Source organism: Hibiscus syriacus, unplaced genomic scaffold (genome assembly GCF_006381635.1).
Source record: "Hibiscus syriacus cultivar Baekdansim isolate YM2019G1 unplaced genomic scaffold, ASM638163v2 tig00111394_pilon, whole genome shotgun sequence".
Lineage (NCBI taxonomy): Eukaryota > Viridiplantae > Streptophyta > Magnoliopsida > Malvales > Malvaceae > Hibiscus > Hibiscus syriacus.
Window position 1 is genome coordinate 647,233 of NW_024063080.1, and position 15,537 is coordinate 662,769.

General features: G+C 32.8%; 2 protein-coding genes and 1 pseudogene across 2 annotated transcripts; 1 reads left to right on the forward strand and 2 right to left on the reverse strand.

The window, feature by feature from the left end:
• Positions 1–6,265: 6,265 nt before the first annotated feature.
• On the forward strand, positions 6,266–7,198 carry LOC120160905 (protein BPS1, chloroplastic-like). The gene has a single exon (XM_039171221.1). The coding sequence runs from the start codon at positions 6,266–6,268 to the stop codon at positions 7,196–7,198; it is 933 nt and encodes a 310-aa protein (XP_039027152.1).
• A 341-nt stretch (positions 7,199–7,539) lies between these two features.
• LOC120160963 lies at positions 7,540–10,699 on the reverse strand (annotated as a pseudogene).
• Positions 10,700–11,322: 623 nt separating this feature from the next.
• Positions 11,323–13,749, reverse strand: LOC120160920 (EEF1A lysine methyltransferase 4-like). Its single transcript, XM_039171232.1, has 8 exons — positions 13,483–13,749; positions 13,081–13,194; positions 12,932–13,000; positions 12,796–12,815; positions 12,661–12,713; positions 12,494–12,524; positions 12,311–12,392; positions 11,323–11,744 (listed from the first exon to the last, which is right to left on the reverse strand). The coding sequence occupies exons 1-8, from the start codon at positions 13,667–13,669 to the stop codon at positions 11,542–11,544; spliced, it is 759 nt and encodes a 252-aa protein (XP_039027163.1). The 5' UTR covers positions 13,670–13,749; the 3' UTR covers positions 11,323–11,541.
• Positions 13,750–15,537: the final 1,788 nt, after the last annotated feature.

The following is a 15,537-nucleotide window of genomic DNA, read 5'->3' on the forward strand; positions in this document are numbered from 1 at the left end:
TAAATTGTAATTATTGTTTAAAGATGTTGGATTCAGATCTTTTTGCAATCTCGGCATTTTAATTTAAAGTCATGTATTAACTTTCTTTTAATTGAAGATGATAAGACTACATCAAGTTCTAAATAGACAAATAAAAAAATATTTTCAATTAGTTACAAACTGATATAATAATTGAATATTCAAATTATTTTAATCAAAATTTGTCTCATTACTCTAACAGTAATAATTAATAATAGTATTAATTTAAAGATTCTAATAATATTAGAGCATAAAGTGAAATCACATTTGGACCTTTAAAGTAATGGAAGTTGTGACGAGAAAGGCAAGTTAGGGACCTTGTTTCAATCATTATCCTCATTATTTATCTTTCAAAAATGGGCCTAATAAGGCAACACTCTAATTAGATCAATTTTATCTTTGCAGAGTAGCCTATACTATATACATTGATCCCACAGATAATATTTTGGTTAAACTATTAGTATGATTTCTGACTATCAATTTTTTATTTTATTAATCAGACCATTTAATTATTTAAACGATTCAATCAAAACACTAATGTTAACATTTAACGAAGAAGATGACGTGGAAATTTAAAACTTTAATATAATTAAAATTTGATAAAATATGTAAGTATTAAGGGCTAAATACGTAATTGTACCAACATTTTTAACTGTCACGTGATCTTCTTCGTTAGATGTTAACGATTAGAGGCTTGATTGAATCGTTTAAATAGTTAGGTGGACGATTGACCAAATCGAAAGATTAGTAGCCAAAGTGAAAAGGAGAAATAGTCAAATGGTCATACAACTAGTTTATCCTGATATTCATTTGAACTATAAATCATATTCTAAAGAGAAAATAACCTCAGTGACCAAAAATGCCTTATAATATACGATTTTAACCAACTTTTTTTGGATTTGCCAAAATGACCAACTAAATCGCAATGCGATCGATAATTCGCAACGCGATCTCCGGTATCACAAATCAGGTTCCAGATTCGCAATGCGAACTTGGACTATCGCAATGCGAGCTTGGAATATCGCAATGCGAATATGTAAATCGCAATGCGATAGTCGAAGTTCGCATTGCGGTAGTCCAAGTTCGCGTTGCGATTTTCCAAATTCGACAATCGCAACGCGAACTTCGATAATCGCATTGCGATTTACATATTCGCATTGCGATAGTCCAAGTTCGCATTGCGATAGTCGAAGTTCGCGCTGCGATTTATTCCAAATTCGTTGCGATAGTCCAAAATCGCAACGACGGTATTGCATTTGTTTCTTAAGAATTTTCTCTAAAAAGATAGTATTAGCGCGGACGTGTTGAAGACACGTATTACCACGACCACGAGACGAGACGAGACGGACGGCGGCGGCGACGGCGCGTGAGAGTCCCCCTTGTTCTCTATCACTCAACAAGGAAGTGGGAAAGCTAAGTCTTAAATACCATTCCCAATAGTGTTTCCAATACTATGTGGGATTGAACATTACCAACACTTGTTTCCAATACTATGTGATTATTCAGGAAACAATTAACAATCATGCACCTTAAAACAACTGAATTAGCAACCAATTGCATTAGTATTATACGATTAAATATGTCATAATTAAAAGTCAATCTACAATCAATCGCGATTATTACAATTTTAAGCAAAACATTAAAAAATAATATCACTATTTAAGGCTCAATCCCACATAGTATTGGGAGCAAGTGTTGGTAATGCTCAATCCCACATAGTATTGGAAACACTATTGGGAATGATATTTAAGGCTTGGCTTTCCCACTTCCTTGTTGAGTGATAGAGAATAAGGGAGACTCTTGCACGCCGCCGCCGCCGCCGTCCCGTCTCGTGGTCGTGGTCGTGGTAATACGTGTCTTCGACACGTCCGTGCGAATACTATCTTTTTAGATAAAATTCTTAAGAAACAAATGCAATACCGTCGTTGCGATTTTGGACTATCGCAACGAATTTGGAATAAATCGCAATGCGAACTTCGACTATCGCAACGAACTTGGACTATTGCAGCGAATTTGGAATAAATCGCAACGCGAACTTGGACTATCGCAACGAATTTGGAATAAATCGCAACGCGAACTTCGACTATCGCAACGAACTTGGAATAAATCGCAACGCGAACTTGGACTATCGCAACGAATTTGGAATAAATCGCAATGAATTTAGAATAAATCGCAACGCGAACTTCGACTATCGCAACGCGAACTTTGACTATCGCAATGCGAATATGTAAATCGCAATGCAATAGTCGAAGTTCGCGTTGCGAATCTGGAAACTGATTAGCGATACCGGAGATCGCGTTGCGAATTATCGATCGCATTGCAATTTAATTGGTCATTTTGGCAAATCTAAAAAAAATTGATTAAAATCGTATATTATAAGACATTTTTAATCACTGAGGTTATTTTCTCTATTCTAAAACTTCAAATGGGTCAAAATGGGCCACTTCAGACTGCATCTTCTACTCGATATTATTGATCATTTAATTTTTAAATAATTTATAAAATTATATATAATTAAATTAATTAAGATTTCTCACAGAGACGCATAAGATTTTAAGAAAATAAAAATAGCTTAGAGAAAGGGATAGTTTTAGAAAATCAATTAGAAAATTGTGAAATTAAAATATTCTGAATGCATTATGTCTGATGAACCCTTCGAATGTCATAAAATAAATAATCATAATGTCAAATTAGCTCGTAACATTTATCAAATTATTTATTTTTAGTTTCTGTTTTTTAAAATTATTTTAACCCTTAATATTTTATTTTAGAGTACAAAATCTTTCGTAGATGAAAATTATTAATTAATATATGATTAACGCTTTAAAATGGATATTTCTTTTTCCATAAAATAAGACATTAAAATTCATTTTAAAAGAAAATAATAAAAATTAAAATAATTATTTAATAAAATTCTTTATTACCACAAGGTGTGTCGATAAATAAATAAACTCTGGTGTCGAAGACACGAAGCCTACGGTCAATGGTGCATGAGATTGTTTAATCACATTAGTTGCCACATGCTTGCATTCACCACCCACTCCACATACTACTTCTAATGATTTAACGTCTCAGAAACCCTAAATCGCATAAAATTATTTAATTATAAAAATTTTCAATTATATATAGAATTATCTTGAACATTTTTGAAGTCTTGAGCAAAAACTCAAATATAAACCTTATAAAATTAAAATATATTTTATTACTTTAAACAATTAATTTAATAGTATATTATAAATTATAAAAAGAAAAATTTATTAAACATATTATTTTCGTTGTCTTGTTAGAAAACATCTTAAATACAACTAAGTGATAATATATGTGTGTGTGAGAGAGAGTATAGAGATAAGTATGGGACTCGAACCCGACTCGACCTTATCGATTCGGATTTTTTTTAAAAGAATTGGGTTCAGGTCGGGTCGTTTTTTTAAAAGGTGATGTTTGGGTTGGGTCAAATTCGGGTTTAGGGTGGAAAATATCCGACCCGACCCAAAAAATAATTTTACCTTATATATTTAGGAATAATTATAATAATACCCCTCTATATATTTTTCAATTAAATCACTGTTTTTATTGAATAAAAATAATATTTTTTATTATTTCGGGTCGAGTTTGGATTTTCTCTCAAAAAATTTGGGTCGGGTGGAGGTTATATATTTTTCGAGTCGGGTGAAGAATGTAAAATTTTTTGGTCGGGTTAGTCGAATCCCGACTTATGCCCTTCCTTATGTGAGTATGATATGAAGATTGATTATGAATAATAAATAAAAAATGAAGAATAATATATTATTTTACTGTTAAATTAAGATTAAAGAAGATTAAGAGTTAAGGAAAATTTAATAAATTGAAGAATAAGATTTTGGAAATAGAGAAAAATATAGTTAGATTTAATTCAAAGTTGAATGAACTAATGAGAGAGATGGAGAAAGGGAAGAGAAATTAAGAATTTTATAGAATTGAAAAAAATAGGAACCCTCGGTTATAAATGTAGAAAGTGAGACTATTTTATAAAATTAAAAAAACTAATACCCTCAATTATAAAAGTAAAAAGTACAAATTATTTTATAAAATTGAAAAAAAATTAGAGGCGCTTCATAATTAAGGTAGAGAGTTTTATAAACTTAAAAAAATATGACCCTAACTAAGGTATAAAGTGGGGGCTGAGCTGTTGCTCAGGGTGCTTGCTCCCCTATAGCCAGCTCTGATTATATATATATATATATATATATGTTCATTAAAATATAATATATATATTTCATATATATATATATATATATATATTTATATTTTTTTATTTTAATTATATTTCAAATTAAATCAAACTAAATCTTTGAATAAAACATATTTTTTTATTTATATAATTTAAATTTAAAATTTTATTTATAAATACGATTCTTAAAATGAGATCCATCATGAGCAATTAAACTGATCTTAAACTTAACCAATTAAACTGAATTTTGAATTTTTAACATTTATTCATTTTTTTATGAAATTTATAATTGATTATTTATCAACTGATTGGACTGATAACCGATGATGTAATTAATTTTACTATGGTCCAATCAATATTACTTACAAGACATCTAAATAGATGACTTTGTTTTATATTCATCCTTCCGGTCTAAGAATCCATCACTAGAGGTTGCATGAATTAAGTTATCTTAATAATTAATAAGTTATTATTATTTTTTGATGTTCTAAATGTAAACATCATGTATATTAAAAATAAAAGTATTTAATATTAAATAATTAAAATCCTTTGAAAAAAAGTTACTTATCCCGTACCAATCATAATAAAAAAACAAACACATCAGGGACCCATTCTTCGCTTGCAAACTACCCCTTGTTATTACACAAAACCGTGTTTTGAGTGCACTAAAAACATATTGGGTAAACTACAAGTTTAGTATCCAACTATTATTTTTATTTCATTTTGGTTATCCAACTATTTTTAATTCTAAAATTATACATAATGTTTTGTTTTAGTTTCATTTTGATCACTCATCGTTAAAAAATTAACGATGATACTAATGTGTCATCATAAGATAATGAGATGTCATCAGCATGTCATAATTAAGGATGGGCGTGGGTTGGGTCGGATTTTTGGTCCACCCGACCCGACCCGAGAACAATGGAGCCTCCACCCGAGACTCGACCCGACCCGATCAAAATAAGGTTTCACTAGACCCGACCCGACCCGAATATATAACTTAGAAACCTGACCGACCCAAAATAATAATAAAAAAATATTTGTATTCAATAAAAACAGTGACTTAATTAAAAAAATTATATATAGAGGGGTATTATTGTAATTATTTCTAAATATATAAGGTAAAATTATATATTTTTCCAGGTCGGGTAGGATATTTTTCGCCTTAAACCCGACCCCGACCCGAATATCACATTTAAAAAGCTCGACCCGAACCCGATTTTTTTTAAAAAAAATATCCAACCTGATCGGGTCGGAACCCGTCAGGTTCGGGTTGAGTTCCCATCCCTAGTCATAACAGTGCCAACAAAATTGCCTACAACGAGCTTGACATTCATATCAATCATCCTAATGAGATATTTATTTATGGATTGAAAATTAGAACCAAAAATCTTGTCGATACCGAGAGTCAAAAGCTGCCCGTTCTTGAGAATCTTGCCAATGCCATCTCTCCCCAAGTAACATACGTGTCTTGGTTAAAGTTGGCAGTTGATGCTCATAATACAAAGTCGAGCAAAATAAATACCAACAAGGAAAACTTCATAATTTTCTGAGTTTTCTCTTGATTTTCGATGCTTTGATCTTGGGAGTACTAATATAAGGAAGGATTTTGTAGGCTGGACCAAATTCTCATGGTTTTTGCAGCCAAAAAAGATTTCTTATAGGATTGTAGTTGCCATGTCATCTTCCCATTAAGTTATTAATAACAAAGTAGTATAATTGAAAGTAAAACATAATACTAGTGCTAAAATTTATAAAATTAAAAGTTCAATAATATAAATAAATTAAGGTCCAAAATTGGATGATATCCAAAGTAATTTTCCCTTTAAATTAAGTCATAAAGAAACACGAGAAGATTGATGGAAGAAAAAAAAAACACGATAAGAACATTTGACCAGAGCTAAAATGTCACCTGGTTTTTGAATTTTAAAGTGTTTCGCAACACCAAAATCCGACTTTCCTTCTCAATAAAAACGCAGAGATCAACTCATCTTACCCATAAACAAACTAAAATCAAAAGCTTCTCTTTTGTAGTCAATGCTTCTTTTGGTACAAAAGCTTAGCAAATTATACCACAACCTGGAAAATCACCACTACCACCATCCAGCAGAGGTCGATGTTTTGTCGGCTTCTCTACAGGCTTTTAGGTCCGATGTTTCGAATTGTCTGAACCAGTTGTTGTCTTTCAATCCGGAACCCAGATCAGAAATCTTGACTTTTTCATGGATCCAACAATGTCTCCACCTCCTCCTCCTAATCAACAAGGCGTTTCTAAAGCTACTCAAGCACATAGACTACCCCATGACCAGCTGGGAAGCTGCTTCTCTCGACGAGTATCTCAACTACGGCTTGCATTTGCTGGATCTTCTCAATTCCGTCAGTTCCTCTCTTTCTCACCTGTCGCAGGTTAAGCTTTCATTTGCTTATGGCCTCACCCTCGTCGGCAATTCACCTTCCACGGCTATTGAGCATCTCAAACCAATCCATCCGCAAAGTTCGAGCAAGGACATCAAGGGATTGTTGAACAAGGAAGATTGTGAGGGGAAATTCGGTTCTTGCAAGGAAAGGGTAGTCAATGAAGCTATGGTGGAGATGAAGAGTATTGGGTTTTGGGTATTTGGGGTTGTTTTGGCTTCCTTGTCTGGGGAGACAAAACCATACTTGGAGATGAAACAAGTGATTGCCAGGTTCAATAGTTCTTTGTTGATTGATGTAATAGATTCATGTGTTTCTATAGTGGAGAAAGGTGAGACATTGAAAGAGGTGAAGGAGCTGAACAATTCAGCCAATTGCCTAGTATCAGCCATCGTCTATGGGGAAACTAGTGATGCAGCCATGGATTTGGAAGGGAAATTGGGTGTTTTCGAGAAGCAGATGGAGGTATTGGAGAAGCAAGTGGATGCCTTGTTTTCGAAGGTATTGGCAACCAGAAATGAACTGCTTCAGGGTGTTAGACAATGCAAGCAATGACATCGAATTAATAATTTCTTGTGTAAATAGAAAAACAGATATATATATATATATATATATATATATATATATATATATATATATATATATATATATTGTATCTTCAAAGTTATTAGTGGAAATAAAATAGTTTTACTTGCAACTTTTACTTGCAGAGAAGATTGAGAACTCTAGAAATAGAACCGAAAAGAACAAAATTTTCTTGAGTCACCAAATGAAACATGAAATGCAACTTCACTAATTCATGTTGGTAAAGGAAGTTGCAATGAAAAGCCTATTTTCTCCAATAACTGTCAGTACTAAAGTATGTCCATTAACATCTAGAACTGCACTGTGTTGACTTAAAAAAAAAAACTACCAAACTAGACTTGATTGCACCATATCCATGACTAAGTTTTGTCATCCCGATTTAGAGGCAACGAGAACAGCATTAAGGGAAGAATCATATCGCCACCAATTACCTCTCGGAGTCATTGGAATGGCTTTCTCTTTCAGGTTTCTTTCTTTTGGGATAATCACTTGGCAACCTGATATTGCAAAGAGAGAGAGAGAGAGAGAGATAGGAGAGGGTTAATCTATGAGAACTGGCAATAGCCATGATAAGGGAAACAACTTCATTGTAAGAGTATGAGCTGAGTTATTCTGTTATCAGAGATGAAGAATTGAATGAAGTATCGACTTCATTGTTAGAGTTATACATTGTTAGAGTCATACGATTTCTAATTGCAGGCTTTGAGACTTATGGGTAGAGCTATAGTGATGGCAACCAGATTAATTCATCAATCAATTCTTTCATGAATATAAATCAATATTCATAGATAACATAAGAGACCTCTGTTATCAAGGGTGGTTGGATGCCTTTTAAAGGCTTGTAGAATTCCTATCAAAACCAATGACACAATCTTGATCCTTCGAGCTAAAACTAAATGACATGATCAGATAATTTTAACAAGTTGGGGAATCTTAAGAACAAACTACCCAAGTATAAGAAATGCATACCCTAAATACAAGGTCGTGTCTGAATCTCCCTTTTCAACAGTGCAAGCACAGGTGCCATCTGGACTGGGAATACTATGGCTAACGAGAGAACTTTTCCTTTCGACAGGATAGTATTCGAGATAGGATCTGACCAGGTGATCAGTTGATGGAAAGAAACCTCTTAGCTCCTCGACCTGAATTGGTAGGCAGAAGTAAAAAATAGGTTAAGTGTGACCCAAACCATAATGGATGGTTTTCAGTTTCGTCAAGAAAAATATAACTTTCCTGTCTGCGTAAAGTTTCATTCTCGAGCAACGCCCGCTGTTCCTGGAAACAGAAAGTCAAATGAACTAATTAACTTGAAGGGTTTCTCTTTCCATTTTTTAAAATATACTTTAAGAAGTGAACAGATATTAATCCACTTCATTGACAGATACACAATAGGAAAGATGCATGGAACTGTAACTTTCGGCCATTCTCGTTGTGAGACACTTCACAAATATGATTACTTTCTATCTCCTTTCCCCCGTCCTGGTTTCCACCATTTACGTACTCATATCCTTATTATTCTCACTTTAGAGTAACTTCAAGTGTTTATAGCCAATGTGTTGCAAGTTCCATGAAACCTTTCCCCTTCCATAAAGTATAATCAAGCATTATCTAGATTAAGATTCAATTTTCTTTTCAGAATGAACTTATAAATGGAGAATAACTGTATCATCCATCTGTATTGTTAAAAAATGTGATTTTTAGACCCCAAAAAAGGGACATGCAGAGTGGGATCCTACATACCTGTATTCTCGATTGTTCTAGTTGTTCAATGAACAATTGTTCCTGACATGGAAGGATTCATGTTAAGGCCTCTCAAGTTAACATATTGTTTCTAGAAATAATGATGTAATTAACCTAATAGATCTGGTGAATTTGGAGAATGTGTCATACAACCTTCTTCTCCTTCACAGATAACAACCCTTCACTAAGCTGCTGCTCCAGGACGTCAAGCTCATGCTGGTCAAGTTCTTGCCCTGCAGCTGTCTATAAAATCAGAAAAGTACTTAGTTTAAGGGAAAGTAATATCTCTTTGTAGAAGAAAAATATAACACTTGACACAAAACAGATAATTAAGATGACATACAATTGTTTCATTTGCAGCTTTGCAACTTCCTCCTTCAGATTATCTGCCTCCTTAGTTTCTACAAACATTCTAAGGAAGAAAATGAATGAAACAGAAACATATTCGAGAAAGAAAATTTAGTCAACTTATTTCAACTGGTAGTAACCATTCCAACTTCCAACTATCATCTTGAGATACAACATGAACATACAGATGACGAAATTGAAATATGTTGTTTTGCGACGAAAGGAAACGAGATTTGCATTTGTAAGCATATAATGCGGATCACCTCTGCTTTTTGTTCCACAAGAGGGATTTCTGGAGAACCTTGCAGACACTTGTTGTACCTAGAAAATGTTTTCTTCATGCTACATAAATGAACAAATGAATAAGCCAATACTTTTTTTTTCTCTAGAAATAAATTAGGCACATATTCTTTATATTAGAACATTCAGCCTTCCCATTACATAAAATTAGATTATGAACTTAATCAACACAATGAAACAAACAATCCATAAGAAAGCAAAGCACTTTCTGAAATATAAAAACAAGCAAGCAAGCAAAGAGTTATTGAAAAGTTCATTACAATTATGTCCTTGCAATTCAAAACAAAACCTCTATTGTGTATCAGCAGAAAATATGTTGTTTAAAAAAAGCCCCCAAAAGTGAAAAATTCAAATCTACATGAACACTTACAATCCAAAAACCACATGCAATTGCAACAATTAAGAAACAAAAAGGCAACACACAATTTCACAAAAATATATTTCTTCCTCAAAAAACAGTTTTTCCCAGCTAACAAGCTTAGTGGACTGAGTTTAACCCTTTTTTCTTAAGATGATAATAAACGTACTGTCGATCATAAAATGTAAAAATTCTGAAAACGGTGAAGAAATGGCAGGAGAACTGAAGTTCATAACAAAATTGACAGAAGACGATGAGAGTCAGAACTATCAGAAGGAACAAATCCAGACAACATGCAAGAATTTAAACAAATTAAAGTTCCCAAAACCCTCCAAATTTCTTAATCGGCGACCCCTGGTAAACACCATTCTGATAAATTGATAATCAAAAGTAAATAAAATCCAAAAAAAAAACTCATGCAGTGATAAAAAAAGCATTAAAAAGAACAATTTTTTCCTTTTTCATGTACAACGCATACCCAGAGCTGGAATACTCAAATAGTTTGCCAGTATTTGAGAAAATGATGACAGCAACCTCGGCATCACAAAGAATGGCGAGTTCCTTGGCCTTTTTAAGCAAACCCGCACGCCGCTTGGAGAATGTGACTTGCCTGCTATTAGCATTCTCTATTCTCTTTATCTCTATTTTCCCCCTACCCATTTTCTCTCTCTCTCTGCTCTGTTTCTGCTTCTTCTCAAAAAGAAAAACAACAGGGAAAAATGAGAAGGAGAATCTTTATTAGAATAAGTTAGAAATGACCAGCCACTTCTCGAACTCTTAGAGAAGGAGAAGCTTAATTTTGGGGGAAAGGAGTAAAATAAAAGAAAGGATTGTTAAATTTAGAGAAGGGAGAAGATAGCAAAATCAAAAAGGCAAAGCGTTTTGAAACTGGAAACGACAAGTTTCTTGCATGGCTCTCTGCAATTCTATTTAGAGTGTGCTTGCATGATACACTCCTTTGCCACATTTGGAGAGATTTTACATTTTTAGGTTTTAGGCTCTGGTGTTGGACCCCACCTTCTTTTTCTGTGGTCCCCACTTAGGAGTAAAATTATCAAATTTTTATATTTGTATTTTTTAGGGTAAAATACATAAATGGTCCCATTGAAAGTTGTGCAAGATGGTACCTATAAAAATTTACAGATCAGATTTATCACAGTCTAGAAGAAAGATACTAATTTCTAAGAATTGTTCCTGTGACAAATCTAATCGATAAAAAATTTCAGTTATCATCTTGCACAAGTTTATTGAAATCAAATTGCTCTGACCATTCATTTGGATCCTTAGACTATTTAAGAAAAGAGAGAGATTAAAGAACCTTGAGCATAATTATAAGTAAGTTGTACGATATTATTCAAGGTCTTTTGTTTCTGTTCAACAGCGGACTTATAATATGTAAAACACAAACAGAATTCCTTTCTGGAGGTTTACAAACAATAATTTTCCTAGTAAAATGTCCTAATTGGTGGATGATAATCATACAAATACTTTGAAATTGAAATGTGACTTTTGAAGCTTGTAAAACAGTATAGATGCTGCCTTAGCACTTCAATTTTTACTCGATTCGCTATAAAATCTCGGATGTTAATGGATAGGTGGGTATGTTACTTAGCCCTGTGTCATCCATCTTTTTGCATACATATATGAAGTGAGAATCCGGGTCTTCCAAAACAAAGTCCGCAGGAAGTGTGCCCTTCTCAGTGATGGGAATTGGCTCCAAGTATGACTTTGTCAATGAAGCACCTCCAGGCCTCTTAAAATCCGGTCTGGCTGCAAACAAAATGAGACATACGTTGAGGAAACAGTTTAAAACATGATAAAAACCAAGGTTCTGTCCTGCGTGTGACCAATGGACTTGAAACAGAAAGTGCAAGTTCACAAGGACATCTGCTTTAAAATGGGCAAAGGCTCATCGAATTCAATAATCAATACATGTTTTCTTCCAAGATATACGACATAGGATGTCAAGAATGATACTATGAGACAAAAGGTATTTCTGTTCTTGGGGCATAAACGAGTAACATTTGGCAATGAGCCAACTGTTCTACCCTAACTAGTCCTACTCGCTTGTTAAGACTGAAAACTGGATTTGATCAGAAAATACAGATGTTTCTTAACAACAATCCTTTCTACTTTGTCGCCAACCAAAAAGTCTAGAATCTGCCTGATGGAGAGTATCATCGAGTTAACCTAACTAGCATTTGTAACTCGGCACAACTGAAAGATGGGCATAATTGAGTAATATTTACAGAAGAAAACAAGAAGTAATCTGAAATCAAATGATGTCATAGAAAGAAAGACGTTTAAACATGACAAGAAGAAGAAATAGAACTTACGTAGGTTGTACAATAATATATTCCAACCGTATGCCGGCCGGTTCAAATGTGGCATCCTCGCTGTTGGGTCACCATAAGTTATCTGGCAAAGGCAAATTTACAAACACATCATCCGTTTTGAAGTTAAGACTGAAAAACGGAAGACTGCTAGAATAGAGTTTTCTGATTTGGCTAAATGGTTACCAACATATAGATCCCTCCAGGTTTGAGAAGTCTACCAAGAAGAAACAAAAAAATTAGCTAGAGTTTTGAAATTTAGCGTATGCACAATCGAGGCAACTCCTATCAAAAAGATTATGCCTCTAGTGATTGTAACCAGATAATGAAATAACGACCATTAAGTTCAGAACCTGATCACTTCGCCTAACATCTGCGTAGCACTTAATGGAGCGTCCGTGCCACACTAAAACTCATAAAAAAGAACAAACCTTTAGATTTCACAAATGAAGGAGCAAACAACAAAAGCATTTGAAGATGTATCGTACCATCAAAGAATCAAGAGTTCCTAAATCAAAATTCGGCAGCTCATCAGTACGGGTTCAGCAAGAAAGTCTCATTAGCATTCAAAGCAGAAAGTCAGCAACCTTTGACAGACAAAGTAATGGAAACAGGGTGTCGTACCTTTATCGACAACACTGTCGAAAGATTCGTCCGGGAAAAAACTCATATCCCTAACGTCCATTTGCATGTCTATTTAGGTTCATCAAGGAAAACCACAAAAAAAAGGTATAGCCAACGGAAGATGACGCAAGAATCACCCAAAAGGATACATTTGAGCTGAGGAACAAACTCATATTTCCTTCTCATCATTTCAATAGCCACCGAGGAAATGTCAATGTTCATAATGTCTTCATATCCATCCTTGACCATCTCCTCCGACATAACTACAAAAAAGAAAAAAGAAAAAAACCATTTGCTCAAAACACATTCTTTACCAATAAGCATTCCATGTCTGAAAGCAAATATGCGAAGAGACAAAAACCCTAGATTTGAACTTACAAACCCTTATCCCTAAAACAACCAAAACCATCAAATTCAAATCTTTTTACCCTTTTTCCCAAATTTTTTCAGCAAGCATAAGATAAGCAGTCAGTTAAGTGAATCAAAAACGCCAAAGCAAGAAGGTAAAAGCTTTAAAAAGAAACGATTTAAAAAGAGAGAAGAGAAATTACGGGCATTTCCACAGCCGACCATGAGAACACGAGAGGAAGTAGGGACATAGTGACGAACAAAGGGGCGAAGAGAAGAGTAACGCTGGTACCAGTCAAAAGCACCACCGGCTTCCTGAATATAACGGGAGTCCCAATACAAGGCATCGCCGTAGTTGTAGGTGTTGCAGCTGGAGACATCCCCGAACATCTTTTTCCTTTCTTATATTTTGGTTTTGTTTTGTTTATTTTGGCTTCTTCTTTTCTCAGAACAGGTTTTTTTTTTGGCGTTTGGTGAGGGAAACGGGATGGGATTGGGAAGCAAATAAGAGGAGAAGGTGTGGGTGGACGTGTTTTGGGGGTGTGGTGGTGGGGACAAGGGGACAGGGACCGCTTTTGTTTTTGCTTCAAATCACTCTTCTCTTCTGTCTGAAATCCGAACCCAGCATCATCTTATTTGCTTTTTAAAAATATATATATAAATAAAAGAGTTAATTGCAAACATTTATCCTCAAAGTATGAACCTTATTTCAAATTAACCCCTAAACTTTAAAATATTATAATTTCATCCCTAAACCATGTCATTCATTCTAAATTAGTCCTTAACTTTTTCAACATTCAAATTTCATCCCAAACTATACATATATACTCATTACATTCCTTGTTAATAAAATCGTTAGACTAAGTTATATTATTATATGTTTGAAAAAAAAACAAAATTTAGGTCAAATATGGTTGAAACTAATTATATATTTGTCGTTTGCGTGAATTTGAAGATGAAATTGGAATATTCAAAACTTTAGGGACCAATTTAGAAAGATGATCATAGTTTTGGGATGAAATTAGAATGTTCAAAAATTAAGAGCTAATTTATAATGAGAGTTATAGTTTGAGAATAAAATTGAAATATTTAAAAGTTTAAGGATCAATTTAAAATAAATATTATAATTTGGGGGCATATGATTCAATTAACTCATAATAAAATTATAAAATTTCCTTAAAATATTATAAATTAGTTTAATATATTTTCACTCATTATTGAGATAAAATTCAATCATACATTGTAAAACTTTTTTAATTTTACACATATAGAATTATTGGAATAGTAAAAATAGATATGTAAGATTAACCGTAGTAAATGAGATAATATTCACTGAAAAATATTAAGTTAATTTTAACCGTATATTTTTACTTATCCGATGATTCTAAATATATATAAAACTAAAAGAATTACCATATAAGAGGATTTAATCCAAAAAATAAAAATAATGGATTGGATCCATGAGATTGATTTACGAGAAAATAAATTTTTTGTGATAAGAGTAGTATTCATTAGCGTATACTTACAATTTTTTTGGTATCTGAAGATTTTATATATCCGATTTTTCGGGTAATAAAAGTTGTAAATTATGTCTCGACCTGTTAGTATCAAATATATGTTATTCGAGTACTAATAAAAACTGGATACTCATAGTTTTGGGTTCAATGTTCCGATGCATATTTAATTTTTTATAATAATCACATAAAAATATAAAAACATAAAATTTAAAAATACATAATACATAATTCGAGATAAAATTTAGAAAATTAGATTACATAATCAAAGATAAAACTTGAAAAACTAAAAAGAAAAATGGAATTAAAGAAATACAATTAAATCTATAATATTAAAATAAAAAATACTAATTTATAAGATTATATTAAAATAATTAGAGACATCATAGATTTAGAATATTATAATAAAATAAGTTTCGGAATTAAAAAAATAGTAAAAAGAAATAAAAAATTCAAGTTATTAGATATTAGCTAAGTGGGATATTATGACTCATTACTGGACTCATAAACTCGTAAAAATTAATTGACTAATATTCATTTTAAAATATTATTTAATTATTTTTATTTAGATCATGTTGAGTATATTCTAAAAGTATCTTAGGTGTCAACTCAGCATAGATGGTTGTTAGGCTTAACAGCTTCAGTTATTCTGTTACTATTGTTGTATAAATAACATACAATGCTTTGTAAATATAAGATGAAAAATACAATTCAAGTTCCAGCAATTTTGTTATTTTCTTTACT